Source organism: Anas platyrhynchos, chromosome 29 (genome assembly GCF_047663525.1).
Source record: "Anas platyrhynchos isolate ZD024472 breed Pekin duck chromosome 29, IASCAAS_PekinDuck_T2T, whole genome shotgun sequence".
Taxonomy (NCBI): domain Eukaryota; kingdom Metazoa; phylum Chordata; class Aves; order Anseriformes; family Anatidae; genus Anas; species Anas platyrhynchos.
This window is the reverse complement of record NC_092615.1, coordinates 3,685,405-3,703,332: the sequence shown is the minus strand read 5'-3', so window position 1 is coordinate 3,703,332 and position 17,928 is coordinate 3,685,405. Positions and strand designations below refer to the sequence as shown.

Here is a 17,928-nt window from a genome sequence, read left to right as displayed (position 1 = left end):
ATCGCTTATGAAGAAGAGGGGATTGATGGGCAGGACTAAGGATTTAGCACTGCTGTAGGAAACAGCAGGACAAGAGCATGTTGGCTCCAGTTCCTTCTGCCTTTCTCTCACATATCTTTCCTGAATTATTTATGTTTTTCTTTGATGGGTCAGATCTGGGAGGTAGACCACGGTTCTTAATGATAAAGTGTTCTGGGGACACCATCCTTCATTCCCCACCTCTTTGCAGTTCTCTAAAATGGTTTAATTTTCCCTAATGTTTGTGCAAAATATATCAGACCCCTTAGAAGCATATTCGAAGCCTATGTAGAAAACAGCTTTTAAAGATAGCATTTGTAGGTTTCTATATATTGCTTGTAGACAAACGTATAAGAAGATACATTGTCTGTCTGTAGTTTTTGGGCCTTTGAATTATCAGTGATATCAGACCTCTAGCAGGTTTCAAAGATTTGCTGATTGACACAAGAGCTGACATTACTGATATTTCAAAAAATGATGATAAAAAAATCTGCATCATGCAAAATCAAGGTAAAATGGGCTTGTTTAGGTGTAATAATTCATTTCTACATAAACTTTAAATCCAATGTTATACTATAAATTCTGAAAATGATATCAGATGCAATATATTACAAAGTGAAGAGTCATCCAAAATAGAGAAAACCCTTAAAATATCCCATTAAAATGTTTGCATTGTAGCACTTATTTTCAGAATTTAAAAATGAAACCTCAACAACATTAATACATCCCTATGGAAAGTTTCCATTTAGACTAGTAGAAAAGTGTGCCTTGAGAAGAATTTCAGTTGCTTTCAGTTTTATGACCATTTTCTCTAAATATGCATTCAGTTAGCAAAACCTTTTAGATGCATGAGCTATTTTGTATAATTCACGCAGCAAACACAGCTTGTCTCACTTGGCCAGGCTTTATGTGTGGAAACGGTCTGTCCTTGCCCCCAGACCTGACAGTTTTGGACTCTACAACTAGAAGCTTATTTGGCAGTTAAAACAAGTGGTTTTTACATGCAACTTTTTTCATAAGGTGGTTAGCACTGACTGCCAACATATTCTGAAATTGTGGTTCAGATAAATGTTCAGCAGTTGTAATTGATTATTTTATGAACCTTTTGGAAGGTTTTGAGATAACCACAGCTAAGTGTTATAACTTCAGCAGATTGTTTAATCCCTCTTACCCTGTTTTTAGTGAGAGTGTGGCTGATTGACAATTTTTTTTCTGGATAGAGTGTTAGTAAAGTGATGTTCCCAATAGGAGAGGTGAAGAAAACATCTCCTGAAGTTACTTGTTGCCTGGAAACTCTATGATGAAATTTTCTTTCTTCTAGATGTTGGATGATGCCTCAGATATACCGCTGCAAAGGGATCTGTGAGCCTGTCTGGTCTCTCCCTCGTGGTCCTGTTCTGCCTTCCTGCTTTTGAGAGTCTGTCTGGCTTTTTTATTTTGCAATGAGCCCCACATTACTCTTTGCTCTTTGTCAGATCTTCTGCTTCACTCCTGTCGCTTTCCTCGGTGTCACTTCTTGCGTCTTTTCTTTTCTGTAGGAGAGAAAGATGATTTAAATAAGCTGCAAATCTGATGTCTTGCTACATTAAAGGGGACTGGTTTTGCTTTCATTCAGAGCACTGGCATGTTAACCTGAGAGGTAAAATAAAAACAATAGCTGAGATCGTATCCTTGAAATCAGTGTGGTTGTCCCTGAATTTGGGAGATTGACTTAAACTACCTGGAGTTTGTTATGTGTTTTCCTGACTTTTGAATATGTTTTGTTTCTTTTTTTGGTGATTATTATAATAGTCTTGTAATGTAATTACAATTCTAATTAATTAATTCTACATATAGTTATTCCGCATATATGCCTCTCTAATTTTTTAATGCTGAAGCTCTGAAAGTCAATATGTATTTGTTCAGTCTACTGCTGCCCTGTGCTGAGGGCAGTTGGTTATTTGGGAAGGCGATAGTCATGGCTACTTCTTGTGCACTGAAAACTGAATTTTAATGACATCCCATAAACAATGGTATCTATACAACTCTCACCATGTGCCTTCAGAAACTTTTGGGCTGTTTTTTTTGAGTAGTCCCACTTCTCCCACCCCTTCCCTGCAGGCATGCAGGGACCACTGTGGATCTCAGGGTTGCTCATGAGTAATGGTGGCACAGAGGAGAAAAAGATTTTTCATACCGCACCGTGGAGGATGACACCAAAGACCATCTGGAGGATTAGATAGGACCAAAAAATGTGCAACAACTGCAGGATCATCAGGAAAGCATTTATCAGACAGCTTAGGAGGAACATCTGAAATTTTGTCACAAAGTAATAGTATGTGCTGTGGGAGAGAGAGAGAGGGAGAGATGAGTTAGTCTGCATGTCTTCACAATTACAAGGCTCAAAAGACTTTCTGGGCAAATAGTTGGCTCATGGGTTCCCTGGGAAGAACCAGTCTGTGCTAGGCCTGTGCAATCATGCTTCACGTCAATGACTTCTTGCTCTGTCCCAGAAAAAGACTTCACCCATCTTTCACAAAACATATCCCAGGTCTCAGAAGACCTGGAGAAGACCTATTAAAATTGCCTACCATGCAATAGTGTTTTCAAATAGGTCTGTTTGCAAAGCGTATCTGCAATTCTTCTGAGAAGCAGCAGGAAGCCACCATCTGACAGCGGTCCTCCCTGGGCCAGAGACAGAACTTGGCTTCCCAAGACCTTCACAGAGCATTCAGGGTTCATATTTTTGTACCCCAAGGCATTGCTTTTATACATACGGGCTTGACCATGCATGCAGACACGAACCACCCTGCAAGACCCTCTGTTCACATGAAGCTCTCTCTGCAAGAAGTCATGCTCCTCACCTGCAGAATCTCCAGCCCACTTCCACGGGTCCCTCTTCATGGGCAGCACTGGGAGGTCAAAGCACTGCCTCCATCATGGGGAGAGGCCAAGGGCAACTTGTAATACTGGCTTTAAAAGCTTTTCTGTGAATGTAGTAGTCAGAGAGACTGGGAGGAAAATATTTGGAGTACTGTGTCTAGTTCTGGGCTCCCCGGCACAAAAGACAGGGATCTCTTGGAAAGAGTCCAGTGGGGACAAAGATGATACAGGGCCTGAAGCATCTCCCCTGTGAGGAAAGGCTGAGAGACCTAGGTCTGTTCAGCCTTGAGAAGAGAAGACTGAGAGGGGATCTGATCAATGTTTATAAATATCTGGCTTGGAAAAGGAAATCAGACAGAACAGAACAGAATTTGGTGCAGGATGGAAATAACAAACACTGGCATGTGCGCTCCTCTGCAAGTATCTATGACATGAAATCTAAGATGTTACAAGCTGGGAAACATTTGGTGGATATAACATCTATTTGCTCTGCCTTTATGCTCCTCCCTAAACATCTGCTTCTTGCTGCTGTTGGAAACAGGGTCTGACCTCGACGGACCCTTGGTCTGATCCTGAACATCCATCTGCTTTGTTCTTCCATTATAATACAGCACGTCACTGGGATTTGTTTGACTTCTTGTAGACAATAGAAATCAGTGTTATTCAAGCTTGTCAGGAAAGTTGCCTCAAACTTTTAGTGCTTTTCCCTTTGAGGGAGCTGTTTCACTGCCAAAGAATCGGGGATTTGTTATGCAAAGTCAGCTTCACAGGCATCCAGACTTAAAGGGAAGCAGGACCAACATTCAAAACTCAGCATAGTCAGTGCTGGTACAGAGCCAGGGCAGGAACAGAGGACAGCAATGCAGACTGGTCCTTATGCATGTGTAACATGTCCCACTTCTTCTAGGCATACTAAGAAAAGCGTTTGGTTTTTGAAGAAAACTGAAACCTTAGACTATATATAATGCATGTATTGTGGAATGAATTTGTGGGAAGGTAAGTGAGATCAGCTTTTCTAGGCAAATTGGAAGTCGTAAAGAAGGGGGAACAATTTCAGCATAGTTAAAGGCTGGGAGCGTGGTCAAATGTGTATAGGCAAACACCGTTCTCCAAGACTGGTGCCTATGACTTCTGGAGATAATGCTGCTCTTACACTCCCAGCATGTCCGGTGTCTGACCTCCTGAATCCTGAGGTTGAACTCATCACTTCCCTGTTTTACTTCAAACAGATGCAGGGTCACCTTAAATTCCTACTTTTTTTTTTTTTTCTTTTTCTTTTTTTTTTTTTTCCCCTATATTAGTTTTATCTTAATAATGCTTTAAGCAGGACTTTCTTAGTCTGTAAAGAAATTCTTGGGAAATTCTAACCAGCATAATTTGTACCTTCCTTCTCTTGTACGAACCAGTGTTTGCAATAGAAGGAGGCCACTTCCTACTTGCTGGAAGAGTCACACCAGGTCTTGAGCAGGATTAGAGGAGATGAAGGATTACCCTCAGACTGTGGTGGGTGTGACCTTACAAGGATGGAGAAAGGTAGTCATAAAAAATTCCCAATGCTATGATAGCTCATGAATTGTCAGTTGCTGTAGCTGCATGTAGACATCTTATCCCAGCAAGAGAGACAGCTCCAGATGAGAGACAGTCCCTGCCTAGGAGACAGTGAGAGCCTGGAAATGGAGAGGCAGAGACTATGACTCCAGATTAATTTACATGTAAAAACCCTGGCTTTTTCTGGGGTTCCTCAGTTCTATCTGGATTCATCTTTGAGCTTACCTGTAGTGTCCTGTTCCCTGCCTTTCCTGCCCTCACCATGGAGGGTCATCTCTCCTGAAGTACAAATAGTCCATGACACCCATGGTAAGAGAACATTAAAATGTAACTCACATTAACGGGAAAATGACAAGCCGGGAACTGATGAACACCACAGCAAAAACAACAAAGACTGCTTCACAGACCCGCTTCCATTTCATGTAATGGAGCATCTTGGCCAGCTGTAGAGAGACAGATTGCCATTTATACCATGTGGCTGTGTTCTTCTTCTTCTATTACCACTCTCCTGAGAGGCTTCAGGGATTTCCCATGTCCTGCAAGGGTTACTGGACTTGTTGGAGATTGTCCCAGCCCTGTGCACTCACTCACTTTTCCCTAAGAACAGTAAATCTGATACTTCCTAAATGCCCTGGCACTAGAACACACATGTGTCCCACCTGTGTGGGTCAGCACAGTTCCCACCACTACTCACAGACAAGAGAATAGATGAGCATTTCTAGGCGAGGGTAACTCACCTCTAAAATATAATCAGAGGCATCATGGACCAGCATGACTATCATCCCAAATCGTATAAGGTTGGCACAATAGGAGACAAAGATCAGGGTGATGGTGGCGATGTGGTGGATGATCTGTTCCTTGAAGTCCTGGTATGAGAAGAGAGGTTGTGTCAGTCATTGAGCTTGACCTGGCAGCACCTATTCAAAGATGCTGCTGGCTTGCTAGGACATGGCAAACAGCAGTGCTCCCCACTGTTCTGTGGTTCTCTAGTGTTATGCATAAAGCCAAGACAAAGGAACAGCTTTACATGCAGAAATGTAGATAAATACCAGTGAGGTACACATAGGTGCAAGTGTGCTAGAAAACAGATTTTCTGTATTTTCCATGAATTAAACTTTCCTTACAAAGCTCCTCTCTCAATACTCTGAACCAGAGTCCTCTGGTTCAGGCTGCACTTGGGAGCAAGGCAGGGAAGGGCCACACTACCATGTCCACCTAGTGACCATCTCTTGGTGTCCCTTGGCCAGGCACAGGGACTGTCATGAGATGCAAAGGTGGGATACAAGAGAGTGTACGTGGCCTGGGGCCTTGCCTGCCTTGAGGCCTGGCAGAGCTCCGTGAGTCCCTGGGGTGCTGATAGTGGGAGGGGGGAGCCTCATGGTGGAGGCTGACCGAGCCAGCGGGTTGCTGCTGTGCTGCTGTCACTCACCTTCCTCTTCACATCAAAAGGCAGGGTGGCAACCAGTGAGCAGTAGAAAGAGAGCTCCAACAGGTAGAACCAGCCCAGTGCAGGCAGGAGAGGCTGCAACACAAGCAAAAGGCAGAGTGACACGCTTGCTTAGCCTTGGGGAGCAGGAGAGGGCAAATCTCTTCCCAGGCAAAATGTATTCATGAAAACTGCATCTAGGTCAGCAGGGCTTGGTCATGTCTAAATTTTCCTGTCCTTTGTGACTGAACCATTTGCTGGTGTGCTGGCAGCCTTCTCCAAAGCCAGGACAAGCCCCAGACTCTCTCAGAGGGACTGAGAGGAGCTGAGATCTCCCCTCTACAGTGGGTCAGACCCCTCTCATCTCTCATTTCTCTTCCTGTTCAAGAGTTCAAGGGATGTCCTGACTGCCAGGTCCCTTTCAAGGCCTCACACATGGAGCAGCTTCCAGCCAGGCTTGTATTACAGAGAAACTCTTTGAGGGGACTGTTCAGGGCAGAGAGAATCTCCCGCTGCTCTTTCATATGGACCGCCTACAAGGAGCTGGCCAAGGAGACAGTCAGGCTGTTCACATGGTGCATGGTGGTAGGATGAGAGACAGTGGGCATGCTTGGAGCCAGGAGGTGAATATTATGAGAAGCTTTTTCATCATGAGTGTCACACAGTGTCACACATCACGTGAGTCACACACTGGAATAGGTTGCCCAGAGAGGTTCTGCAGTTTCCGTCCTTGAAGGACTGGACTGGAAAAGACCTGGGTGACCTCGTCTGACCTCACAGCTGACTGCTGTGAGCAGGAGGTTGGACAAGAAACCTCCTGAGCCCCCTTCCAAACTGAATTATACCACATACATGCAGCTCACCTGCTGTGGAAAGCTCAGCCAGCACACGGTGTGGTCCCAAAACCAAGGCTTCTGTGCAAAGAGAAGGCAGCAGTAAGAACCCATAGCCATTATAACATATAATAAAGTACTCTTTCATGTTGCCATTAAGTAAACACATGATGTCAGTGTACCTGTGGTAGAGCCAATCTGCCTTTGAACTTTGTGAAAGTGCTTGGCAAAATGCATTTGTCGTCAGTGAATGTACAGAATGTTCCACGGAGGGTGTTGATACACAGTGGGTCGGATGAAGAAAACCATGGTCACATTACTGACACCTAGCCAGGTTTGTACCTGGATAAGGGGGCTGCTCTGCTGGATTTAGACTGGGTATGTTTCCATACCACATCCCTGAAATTTGTCCTTATTTGGTTCTGAAGCCATGGTCTAGCCCCTAGTCATGGCCACAAATGGTCAGTGGGTTTCTTGAAATGGCCAAGGACCATCAGACTTATTTTCCATGAATGAAGAACTCTGGAAAGGTGTCGCGTCACAGTGTCTCCCAGCTGACATACTTACATCATACAGAAGAGCCAGCGCAGAGAAGAATGATGTGAAATAGAATATAAATCTCCAGCTAAAATTGAAAAAGAAAAACAAGCAAACAAACAAACAAAAACATGGGCAATTAAAACTTCCTCCAGAATTGTGATAGCTCACCAGGCTGTGCCCAGGCCACTGCATCCAGCACCCAACTGTGTGGAAGTGGCTAAACTTGACACATTTAGGCACAATGGCTGCAGGCCAGAAACAGCTGGAGAAGGATGAAGTGCAGACAAACAAATGTGGTATCATGTCTTCCCAGGTGCTCTCCCAGCAGCTGCAGAGCCCATGGGAGAGCCTACTCGTTTGGATAAAGATTTGCAGTACCTCAGCTATATATGCACATGCACAAATGTGCTGTTAAGGCAATGGGGTATCTACAGCCCACCCAGGCTCCGCTGTGGTCCATGTTGTGCCCAAATTCCTGATGTCAGAAGGAATTTGGCCATTTTAAAAGTTCCTCTCCCAGCATTATGGCATGCAGTCCTTGTTGGAGGTTTCCGTGATCAAAAGCCTCAGCTGGCTCACCTACCTTGCCTCACAGAACTTCTTCATCAGTCTGGGACGGTCCTGGGCCCGCCGGTGCCGGAACCAGGTCTCCACTTTTTTAACTGGGAGGTCATTTTGCTTGGCCAGAGAAATCAGGTCCTCCTAGAAAACAGGTCAGGAAAACAGGACTTAGCCTTCCTGATGCTTTCTGCCCCCATGTGGGTGGAAGAGGCCACCTCTACCCTGTGGGCTTGTGTTTCCCTGAAGACCACATTGCTTTGGAAAAAAATTAGATCAGCTGTATTTGCAGTTGTGAGCTCCCAAATCATTTTGGACATTTTAAAACTCCAATCCAGCAATATGTAAATACAGGTTCAGAATTTACCACAGGCTCTCCCTGGTTAAATTTTGCTAGCTATGCACAATGGGATTCAACATCTGCGGTAAGAGCCTAAATACCTTTTTTTTTTTTTTTTTCATCTCTGATGTATGTTTAACATGATTATCGGCTACAGATGACAAATGAAGATTAAAAAAAGTTTTGGTTTGTGATAAGGAATCACTTGGTAATGTCAGATAAAACATCCAGCTGTTTGATCAACTGTGTATTCAGTCTCAAAAGCACCATTTCCATCATGCTCTATTTTATGCATAAAGTCCAAATAAAACTACCTAGTCTTATGATTTATAAACAGTGATTATGAATTAAGTTGACAAAGCTTCATACCTATTTAAGTCAATAATTATTTAAAAAATCCTGGAACATGCAACAATGTGAATAATGATTTGAAGGACTTGTGGTTCTGCTAAAAAGGAGTCCTATCTATAGGCACTACTCAAAATGGCTCGTTAGGAAAGCCAGCACCTCTCACACTATCTGCTCTATCTGATAAACTGTCAGTCAGGTGATGCCGAGATTGTAGCTGTTCAATATGTTGGAAGGTGCAGAAGTATCTGCTTCTTCCATAGCATGGTGGTTAGCAGTAACTGTGATGCCTGTGTGGCTGGTGTGCTTGGGTTGGGGTACCTGTAGGGGAAGAAGGTATTGATTAGCTGGGCTCTTGGGACACAAGCGACACTCACCTCCTTTGGGGTCCTGCCAATCAGATTGTAGAAGTCTTCCAGCGTGGCATTGGGCTGAGCTTTGCGCCTCGGCTTGTTTCTCACACCCAGCCTCCTGCCCAGGGGTAGAGCTATGGTTCTAGAATAGAAAAAGAAAGTTCAGAGAGGAGAGGATGTGGGCACCCTCACTGTGAGCTAGGGCCAGCCCACAGCAAGATTGTGCCAGCTCCGTATCCTGTGCATGGACCCCAGGGGTTCAGCACTGCTCTGGCTGCACACACTCTGCCAGAGAAGTCCAAAGCCCCACTGGGTGCAGACCTACCCAACCCCAGGGGTCCAGCACCGCTTCAGGGACACATACAAAGCCTAGTGCCTCTATTGGGTCAGTGCTCTTCTTTGAGAGACACAATGGCACCAAGGCAATGCTGAGGAATGCTGGATGTGCAGTGGAGACAACACCAACAAATATAATCAGTGTTGATGCCAGTTTTGTTTAACATTTTAATCAATGATCTTGATGAGGGGATTGAGTGCACCCTCAGTAAGTCTGCAGATTAAACCAACTTGGGTGGGAGTGTTGATCATGAGGGTAGGAAAGCTCTGCAGAGGCATCTGGATAGTCTAGATTGATGGGCCACATCCAATTGGGATGTGCAGTCAACAAGACTAAATGTTGGATGTTGCACTTGGGTCTTAAGAACCCCACACAGTCCTATAGGCTGAGGGAAGAGTGGCTGGAAAGGTGCTTGGCAGACAAGGATGCTGGTTGACAGCTGGCTGAACATGAGCCAGCAGTGTGCCCAGGTGGTCAAGGGCATCATGGTCTGCATCAGAAATAGTGTGGCCAGCAGGACTGGGCAACTGATTGTCCACCTGTACTTGGCACTGGTGAGCCCACACCTTGAGTGCTGTGTTCGGTTTTGGGCTCCTCACAACAAGATCTTGAGTTGCTGGAATGCATTTAGAGAAGAGCAATGAAGCTGACTAGAAAACAAAACATGAGGAGAAGCTGAGGGCATTGGGATTGTTTATATGGAGCAGAGGAGGCTGAGGAGAGACCTCATGGCTTTCTATACCTCCCTGAAAGGAGGTTGCTGTGAGGTGCATGCCAGTCTCTTTTCTCAGGTGACAAATAATAGGACATGAGGAAATGGTCTAAGGTTGCACCAGGGGAGGTTTAGATTGGTATCAGGAAGAATTGCTTCACAGAAAGTGTGGTTAGGCTGCCCATGGAGGTGGTGGAGTTGCCATCGCTGGACATATTTAAGAGATATGGGGATGTGGTGCTTAGGGGCAAGGTTTAGCAGTGGACTTGGCAGTTAGATGGGTGGTTGGACTTGATGATCTTCAGGATCTTTTCCAACCTAAATAATTCTATGATACTATGATTCTACGATACTATGATTCTATAATACTACAATTAATAACAGTAAGCAATAATTAATTATAATAATTATTGACTTGATACCAAGGCGGGGGAGGGATGGGGTTGCTACGCTCTCATTGTCTTTCCTTATAGCTCTTAAGACACTCCACATATGGAGTTAACCTGGAAGTGAGACCCTGTTTAGGAGTGCAGTGCTGGCCATTGGCCAGACTTCAAGATTCTTGAAACCCACAAATACATGGGGTTTGCTAAGCCATTGCAGGCCTTCAGGTAGCGGAGAGACGTTTTGATAATCCCCAGGACAGAGCTTTCCTTGGGGTCTGACTGCTTTGTGTTTCCCTGGCTCTTCCTACAGCCTGTTTTGCCAGAGCTTCTCACAAAGCTGAACACAGCAGCCAAAAGCCAGCTCTCCAGAGAGGTGGGACAGTGCTTCCCCAGCTCCCCCAGCTTCTCTGGGCCACAGGAGAAGGCCCATACTCCAGCCGAGGGCAGGTTTGCTGAGCACAGCCTTCCTGCTTCACACACACCATTGTCCTGTTCTGCCTGGCTGGCAGCATCTTGGCAGGCCTGCCCGTGTCAGCACCTGCCCTGCTTTAACTGATAACCCCTTGATTTCCTCTGGGTGAGGGCTGGACCTCTCCACATGTCAGTCTCACTTTCTGGAAAAGGGGCCCAAAACCCAATCTGGATCCATCTCCTGCGCTCAGCCATGTGGACCTGGATTGTTCCCACACGTAGGTTCCGAGGAGATGCCTGTCAGTTTGCAGGGTCCCCTTTGGGAGTACCATTTCTCTCAGCTGGGGAGGTGTGAATGCCCATAGCTAGGGCATTGTAGTACATGAACTGGGGACCTCTGGTGCCAGGAGGAGCGAGGAGGGCAGAACTGGCTGAGGGGAAGGAGTGGTGTGAACAGGGTGGTCCTACAAGAAGCTGCAGGAGCCATGGCTGCCCTCTCCTTCCTCTATGCTGAAGTTGGGGACTCATGCAGCATCTTTGGGAGTACCCTCTAAGACCAGGCTGAAGCCTGGCTCATCTGGGGTCTCCCAACCCTGATGTACCCAGCAAATTCCTTATCCTGTGCTGCATGCTCCCAGCTGGTCTCTCAAGAGCCCAGATCTGTCTCTCCCGGGGGAATTCCCCCACACAGCTGAGGTACAGCTGAGTGACTTTTCACTCCCAGTAGTACAGGTTATGTTACGGGTACAGGAATGAGAGATGGCAGGGCAAATTGCTGACATACAAATGCTATAAATCACAAAAAGTAGAAAGCTTCAGTATTCCTGGGGAGAATTCCCTGCCCCCTTTGTAGTGGTTAGGAGGTGGGTAAGAAGTCCAGAGCAACCCTTCAAGACACCGATGACAGCACAGAAGAGGCTGGATTTGCTGCACTCACCTTTCAAAGATGTATCGGACAATGATCAGGATCAGGGCACCAGGGATGCAGAGCAAGAGGTCCTGAGGTTTTGGGTAGCGAACATCAGCAGAATCCTTCATGTCTTCCCAGGTAGCTCCAGGTGGCAGCCAGTACTTGTGGTGCCAGAACTCCTCTAACAGTCCCATCCTGGTCTAGATTGTGGGAGCACAGCAGAGGCTCAGGGATTCAAAAAACAAATACAGCTGAGACGTAAAACTCACTCCCAAGCCAGGACTCCAGCGCTCCGGGACACCCAGCCCCACAGCTCGTCACTCACACTCCACACCTTTCACTCCAATCCATGACTACGACTTTAAACTAGTTGAAATAGCATCACTTGTTCTGACCTGCCCATGAGCTTAGAGGTGGAGTAAGATGTCCTAGTACAAGAAAGTCATTCAGTGGGTGTCAAGGAGGTGGCTGTCTTCAATTATACTTCAGTGCATAGACAGCTGAAGTCCCTTCCTAGTGACAATAACAGCAGGGGCATCTATCTCACCCCCTCTTCATACCAACCTTTTCCTTCCCAGGCTGCAAAGCTCTCACCTATTAATCAGCTCCCCATTTATGGGGCTTCTCTAACAATCATAATTGCAAAAAATTTGTTGGTCTCTCATGGTAACCTGGGGTGGATTTCATTAAATCTCTGGTGAGACATCTTTCCAAATGCCTCTGCAAAGCCACGCACTATCAACAGGTTTTCTCCTGTGCCTGTGTTCACTGACACTTTGGGATAACTCCAGTAAAGACATGATCTCCTCATACACGAACCAGGAGGATTTTTTGCCATAATGTCATGTTCATACACGTTTCCTATAATTCCATTACTCATGATATTTTAACCAATCTGACCAGTACAGGTGTCAAGCTACAGATGTCAGAAGCTCCTCACATTCCCACTTGGGACCTCCCTAAATTTTGGACAACAAGATGATTTGAAACAACAACAACAACAAAATGGCACTCCACAATGCCTGGTTTAACTTTTTCTTAAGTTTCCTCTTGACACTTGAGCAAATACCACCCAAGCTGGAAGGCTTGCTGTTACTCAGTTACTTTGCTATATAACATCTTCTCACCCATCAGTTTTGGATGAGTCCTCTAGAGACACATCCTCAGCAAGAAGACATCTGATATTGGCTCCCCTCTGCTTCTAAGCAGAGAAGTCGCAGGCAGCACTTTTTATTCTTTTTTTTTTCTTCTTTTTCTAGCCTGATCTTGTCTCAGCTTTGATAATCTTATGATTCCTACAGTCTTTCCAGTGTTTTTCAGAGATTGTCATTGCCTTTTAAGTTGTTTCTCAATATATTTCTTGGCCTGCTTTACTGCCTGTTCAGATTAATCTGCCAAAGTTACAGGTCCTTTCCACTTCCCGTGTTTAGACATGACTTTGACTTTTTGAACAATGCCTTGCTGTTTCTTAGGGACGCCCTTACCTGCAGGCACTGTGTCTGTTGCACACGTGCAAATGAGAAAAGCAATGCTGTTCAAAGTGTAGTCATCCAAGTAAAGGTTCCCTTGGGCATATGTCTGAATGATAAAAACATGGTGGATGCACATCGCCCATGTTTCCTGTGTGAAAGGGGAAGGGAAGGCATGAAGCAAACTGCTCTTAAAACAAGATCCAAAACAGTACTAGATACCTGTGTCACTGGAGTTGGTAGACCCATGTTAGCTGCCAGCCCTGGGGGCCATGCTTTGCCAGTCCTTGACACTCTTCAATGCATCTCTTATAGCTCACCTGCTGCTGGAAACCCCATCCCCACAACTGCTTGATGACATTTATGTGATGCACACCTTTCCTGTGCGCGTGGATGATTAAGATGCATTGAAAGTAGATCCTGCTCTGGTGCCCACTGCTTTATCTGCTTTGCTGGTTTCTTTAACAGACAAATCACAAGGATTCTCGCTGCAGGTTTTTACAGCAGCTTCTTTGTGCAGGGGGCTGTGATACTCCAAGAGGAATCAGCAGGTGATGGTGGTGGCAGTGAGTTGTTACGCAGCACTCATAAGCTTCCCAATACCAGAGCAGACGTAAGGAAAGAAGGTGGAGCCATTGTGGGGAGCAAACTGATTGCACACAGCTTCTTTAAGCCATAGCAAATAGCATAGGAAAGAAAACAAATTTTGCAGTGTGATCTGCCCTGGTGACTCATCACTCATACTCAGTTATTCAGTTAAAAACGTTTTTAATTAACCCCAACAGCCCTCCTGAATCCTTGATGTATCCTTTCACAATGAACAGATTTACCTACTAATGAGCCTGGCAAAAGCTTATCTCCATCTTCAGGGGGATAGCATAGCCCCGAGGGTAAAATTCAGCAGACATTAGTGTATATTTGTATTGGCTCTACAGTGCATCACAGAGTCTCTGGGAAACATTCTGCTTCTCAGGTGAGATGTGGTTTTACAACATAGATCTTTCCTACCCTTCAGAAACCTCATTAAAAAGAAGGCCAGGCATTCTTCTCCCTTCCCATGACCTTGCAGTTCCAAAGCATCTTCCCAGTGCTGCAGTCATGGACTTGCAATTGCCTTGGCAGTGCCAGGTAACCTGGACTGCCCCTAGCTTTAATGTAGGGGTGCCCCAAAGTGTCCTGATCCAGGGCCACACGCAGCTTTACCTAGTAGGAGTGAAAATAGGCAGCTGCTGTTCTTCACTGGCATGACTTACTACGGCTGAATGCTCTGGGTATGCAACATCCTCTCCATGGATGTGTAAGAGCCATGGCAAAGGAATCCGTATGTGTCTCCTGTGTCACTCTCTCATCCACCCAGGTGGTGCAACTAGCCAGGTTACCCCCTGCTAGTCAAAGAAATAGAAAAGAGCACAGACAATCAAACTTTTCAAAAGTAATTTATAAAGATCTTTTACATTCAGAAGTACAAAATGATACATATCCATTCCTCCTGAACACATCACCTGCAGAGGAGTGGCAAGATTGTACGTATGGATTAAGGAAACATGACAGTAATACAGAACATATACTTTGAACTTTGAATTAGCCCAACATTTCAGAGGGAAACTATCTTCAACAAATATGAATTTAAACGATGATGGTCTGCTCCAGAGCATGTTGCTGCCCTGGCATCACCTGTGCTAGAACCACTTTCTCCTCTGAAATTATCCAATGCATTTTGACTAAAATGTAAGATCAAAGGCTCAGATCAAATCTTTCCTGCATTTCAACTTGGTGGGCTGCTGAAAATGCTCTTGTCCTTCTAGACTGTCATTTGCCTCTTAACTTTAACAATGTGCACCATCTCCTTGAATCAGGCATTTTCTTGGTCCGTGTCCCCCCATTAGTGTTGAACCTTACCAGGTATATACAGGGAAGTATCCGCATGGCCTTGGCAGTCTAAGTCCCTACTCTCATAACAGTGAATCTGTTAATACTTTGGTTTCATAGTTTAATTGATCTATAAGACAGAAATCCATGCCGTACTAATTTAACTCTTTTAAGAGATTACAGAATCAAAGATCTAGTACTACACTGGATGATATAAAATACAGAACAACTAAAGGAACTAAATCAGAACTGCATCATAACTTCATGGTCCACTGCTTTAAACTTTCTACTTTTGACACATCTAGACAAAGGCCCTAGACTTAGAAGGCTAAGTTAAAGCATTATTTCATGAAGTTCAGCAGATCCTCTCTGGATCCTTTTTCCTCTGAGGACAGGGGTAATCGATTCCCTTCTTACCAAGCTGACTCTGTAAACATCTTCCACTGTGCCAATTACACTAGATAAAAACATGAGCACTTAATCAGTGTTGTCTTCTAGAGCATCTAGTTTCTTGTCCCCTCCCTTGTGACAGTGTTCCTTTCCAAGACAGGTTTAACGGATTACCTGGCAATTGAGACACAGCTGCCTGGATTTTCCAGCTCTTCTAACCGTGACTTGGGTGGGAACTGTCATCAGACTGGGCTTTGGAGTTTCCATCTTTGAGACAATAGAAGGGACTGAGTTCCATACAATTACAAAACTGGCACATGTACATGGCACACAGGAGCATTTCCTGTCAGAAAAAAAAAAAGTTTTCTCCTATGTCTTCCCAAAGCTTTTATTCCACTATGCACAGTTTCAATTTTACGAGTAAGTATGGGGCACTTGTCTTCTTGGAAGAGGTGTTCCTATAATAAGATTTAGAGTTTCACACTTACTTACTTTCCATAATCATTAGTGGCAATGGGCCAGGGCCTCCAGAGGCTGATCAAGAATAAACAGATTCCTACCAAACAACATTAGGCAATTAAGACTTGACATTGCCAAAGTTTATCCACTGTTGTGAGTATTTTTCAAGATTAACACATTTAACAGCTATTATGGTACAGTCTAATACAAGTCAAACCACTTTGATCCCTTTCTATCTGCTTCAAGGCAACAACCTATAGTAAGCTTTTATTGAAGAAAGACCAAAAACTTCCCTCAAATATCAGTGACTATAAACAATTATGTTTACAGGAAGCAGGAATTCAACTATGATACTGCAATGGCAATCCTTTATATCTACGCAATCAGCAGAACATTTTCTAAAGACGGTGGACTGGATTCATTAAAGACCAGATCAGACAGAACGTGAGCAGTAGCTATCTTTCCTTGACGTGGCCGTTGCTGAGATGGGCTCTGTTGGTCAGTGTCTCAGACCCATTCCTCTGGATATAATTGCTGCTAGTGACATTGCTGAAACACGTGATCCCATTTTTCTCCTTTTCCACGATCTTTTCTCTTTCTTCATCCTTATCACTTTCTTCTGTGTCACTTCTCATGTCCTTTTCCATCTAAAGAAATATGTAAATGAGAAACAATACAAATGCAGAAGTCTGCACAAGAAGCTGTGCTAGCTGATACACAGGCTAAAGACTGCAGCTGCTACTTCAGCCACCTGCCTTTGGCACACATTTCTATGATGTCTTTTTACATCACCTTTGGAAACATTTTATTTTCATCTACCTGACTTCTGTCTCAGTGGTATCTTAACTGTGATCCTGATAAACATGAAGAACTACTATACAGGTTGAGAAAAAGCACCAAATCACATATGCCCAGGACTGAGGACAACTGTATACAGCTGAGGAGATTTATGTTGTCTTTTGCATACAAAAGAAGGATGGGAAGAAGGAGTTAATCGAACTCTTATATTTTCCAAAAGGGACAAGGAGCTAGATTCTGGGTGGCTGCAAGTTGAGCACTCTGGTTTGGACAGCATATGCTTTCAAACAAACCAATAGCTCAACACAAAGCTGCTCGACTCTACATGTGGTTTTATATTCAGGTTTTTCCTCTTGCTATGAAGAGATCAGTAGTCCACTTTTGTGAATACTTAATTCCTTGCCTTAAAAGGAAAACAAAAAAGAAATAATGCAGTAAAAAGGCAAGTTAGAGAAAGCAGCTTAACACTTGCTGGCTTCTCAGGCTGTTTCTACTCTACAATACAAGATGACAAAACTGGGAACAAATTCACAGTGTCCACACCCATTGTTGGAAAGAACACGGAAGGAAAGCAGCAAACCCCTTCTGTGACCTGAGGCCTGGAAACTCCTCAGGAGCTTGTTAGTTCTGGATGTGATCTGTAGTCTCCATTTATTATATACATTCTTCTGGGGATAGCACTTGGATCATGTTAAGCAGACTATTTAGTCTGATGCCTTTTCTAAAGATCACCACACCCAAAAGCAGATAGGATTTGTAAGAATGTGAAGTTGTACTCAAGTCAAACTGCCTGCAAGGACAATAGAAACGGCAGATGACACATTTTGTGAACAACCTCGATCCCAGGTTGTTCTAGAATTGGCAGTTCAGAAACTATGTACGAAGACTCTTGCTCTGCAGCAGAAACACAAACAATAATCAGTATTCCTAAGTGCCTTTAGAATATGGTTTAGGTCTTAAACCTAGCAAGATTCACAAAGGAACTAGATAGCTGCATGAATTAAAAAGACAGCTGCCTCTACAAGGAAGTGAAACCCCTTACTTCAAGATCAAGGCTGAACTGTAAGTACTAGGGATTAGGAAACATCAAGTGAGAAGGTGGTGCAGATAATCCTGTAGTCAGGGAGGAAAATTACAGAGATCCGAAAGACCTATCAGAACAATCTGAACTTCTGACTGGAGTGAGAATTTCATTGCTCTCAAAAGGGAAGAATGTTCTGTATTTCTGCTGATACTGCTTTGGGCTACTAAATGTCTTAGAATCATAGAATATCCTGAGTTAGATGGGACCCACAAGCATCACTGAATCAGGCTCAACACAGGACTACATAAAAATTAAGCCATATGTCTGAAATGATCAT

General features: G+C 44.3%; 2 protein-coding genes across 5 annotated transcripts in view; both read right to left on the bottom strand.

Annotated features, from left to right (window-relative positions):
- Positions 1-6: 6 nt before the first annotated feature.
- On the bottom strand, positions 7-14,339 carry LOC101790516 (ceramide synthase 4-like). 2 transcript variants are annotated; one of them, XM_072029336.1, is made up of 11 exons: positions 13,428-14,339; positions 11,610-11,782; positions 8,851-8,968; positions 7,811-7,929; positions 7,255-7,312; positions 6,718-6,768; positions 5,858-5,950; positions 5,166-5,294; positions 4,765-4,871; positions 2,195-2,339; positions 7-1,550 (listed from the first exon to the last, which is right to left on the bottom strand). In XM_072029336.1, the coding sequence occupies exons 2-11, from the start codon at positions 11,774-11,776 to the stop codon at positions 1,473-1,475; spliced, it is 1,065 nt and encodes a 354-aa protein (XP_071885437.1). In that variant the 5' UTR covers positions 11,777-11,782; positions 13,428-14,339; the 3' UTR covers positions 7-1,472. The 2 variants fall into 2 exon arrangements, with proteins under 2 accessions (XP_071885437.1, XP_027327831.1); XM_027472030.3 differs by having other exon boundaries at positions 11,610-14,339.
- Positions 14,340-14,471: 132 nt separating this feature from the next.
- The window catches only part of CERS4 (ceramide synthase 4), a 54,558-nt gene continuing 51,101 nt past the window's right edge, over positions 14,472-17,928 (bottom strand). For all 3 annotated transcript variants that reach the window (XM_027472028.3, XM_072029335.1, XM_038169198.2), the window contains one exon: positions 14,472-16,416. In XM_027472028.3, coding sequence (XP_027327829.1) covers positions 16,225-16,416 — 192 coding nt within the window. In that variant the 3' untranslated portion in view covers positions 14,472-16,224. The remainder of the gene's footprint in view (positions 16,417-17,928) is intronic.

Excerpts from the sequence above, each read along its gene's own strand:
- LOC101790516 (XM_027472030.3), bottom strand. The coding sequence starts at position 11,776 with ATGGGACTGTTAGAGGAGTTCTGGCACCACAAGTACTGGCTGCCACCT. Across the intron at positions 7,313-7,810 it reads AAGAAGTTCTGTGAGGCAAG|CTGGAGATTTATATTCTATT; the intron begins GTAGGTGAGCCA and ends TTTCAATTTTAG. Across the intron at positions 2,340-4,764 it reads CTTGTCATTTTCCCGTTAAT|CACATACTATTACTTTGTGA; the intron begins GTGAGTTACATT and ends TCTCTCCCACAG.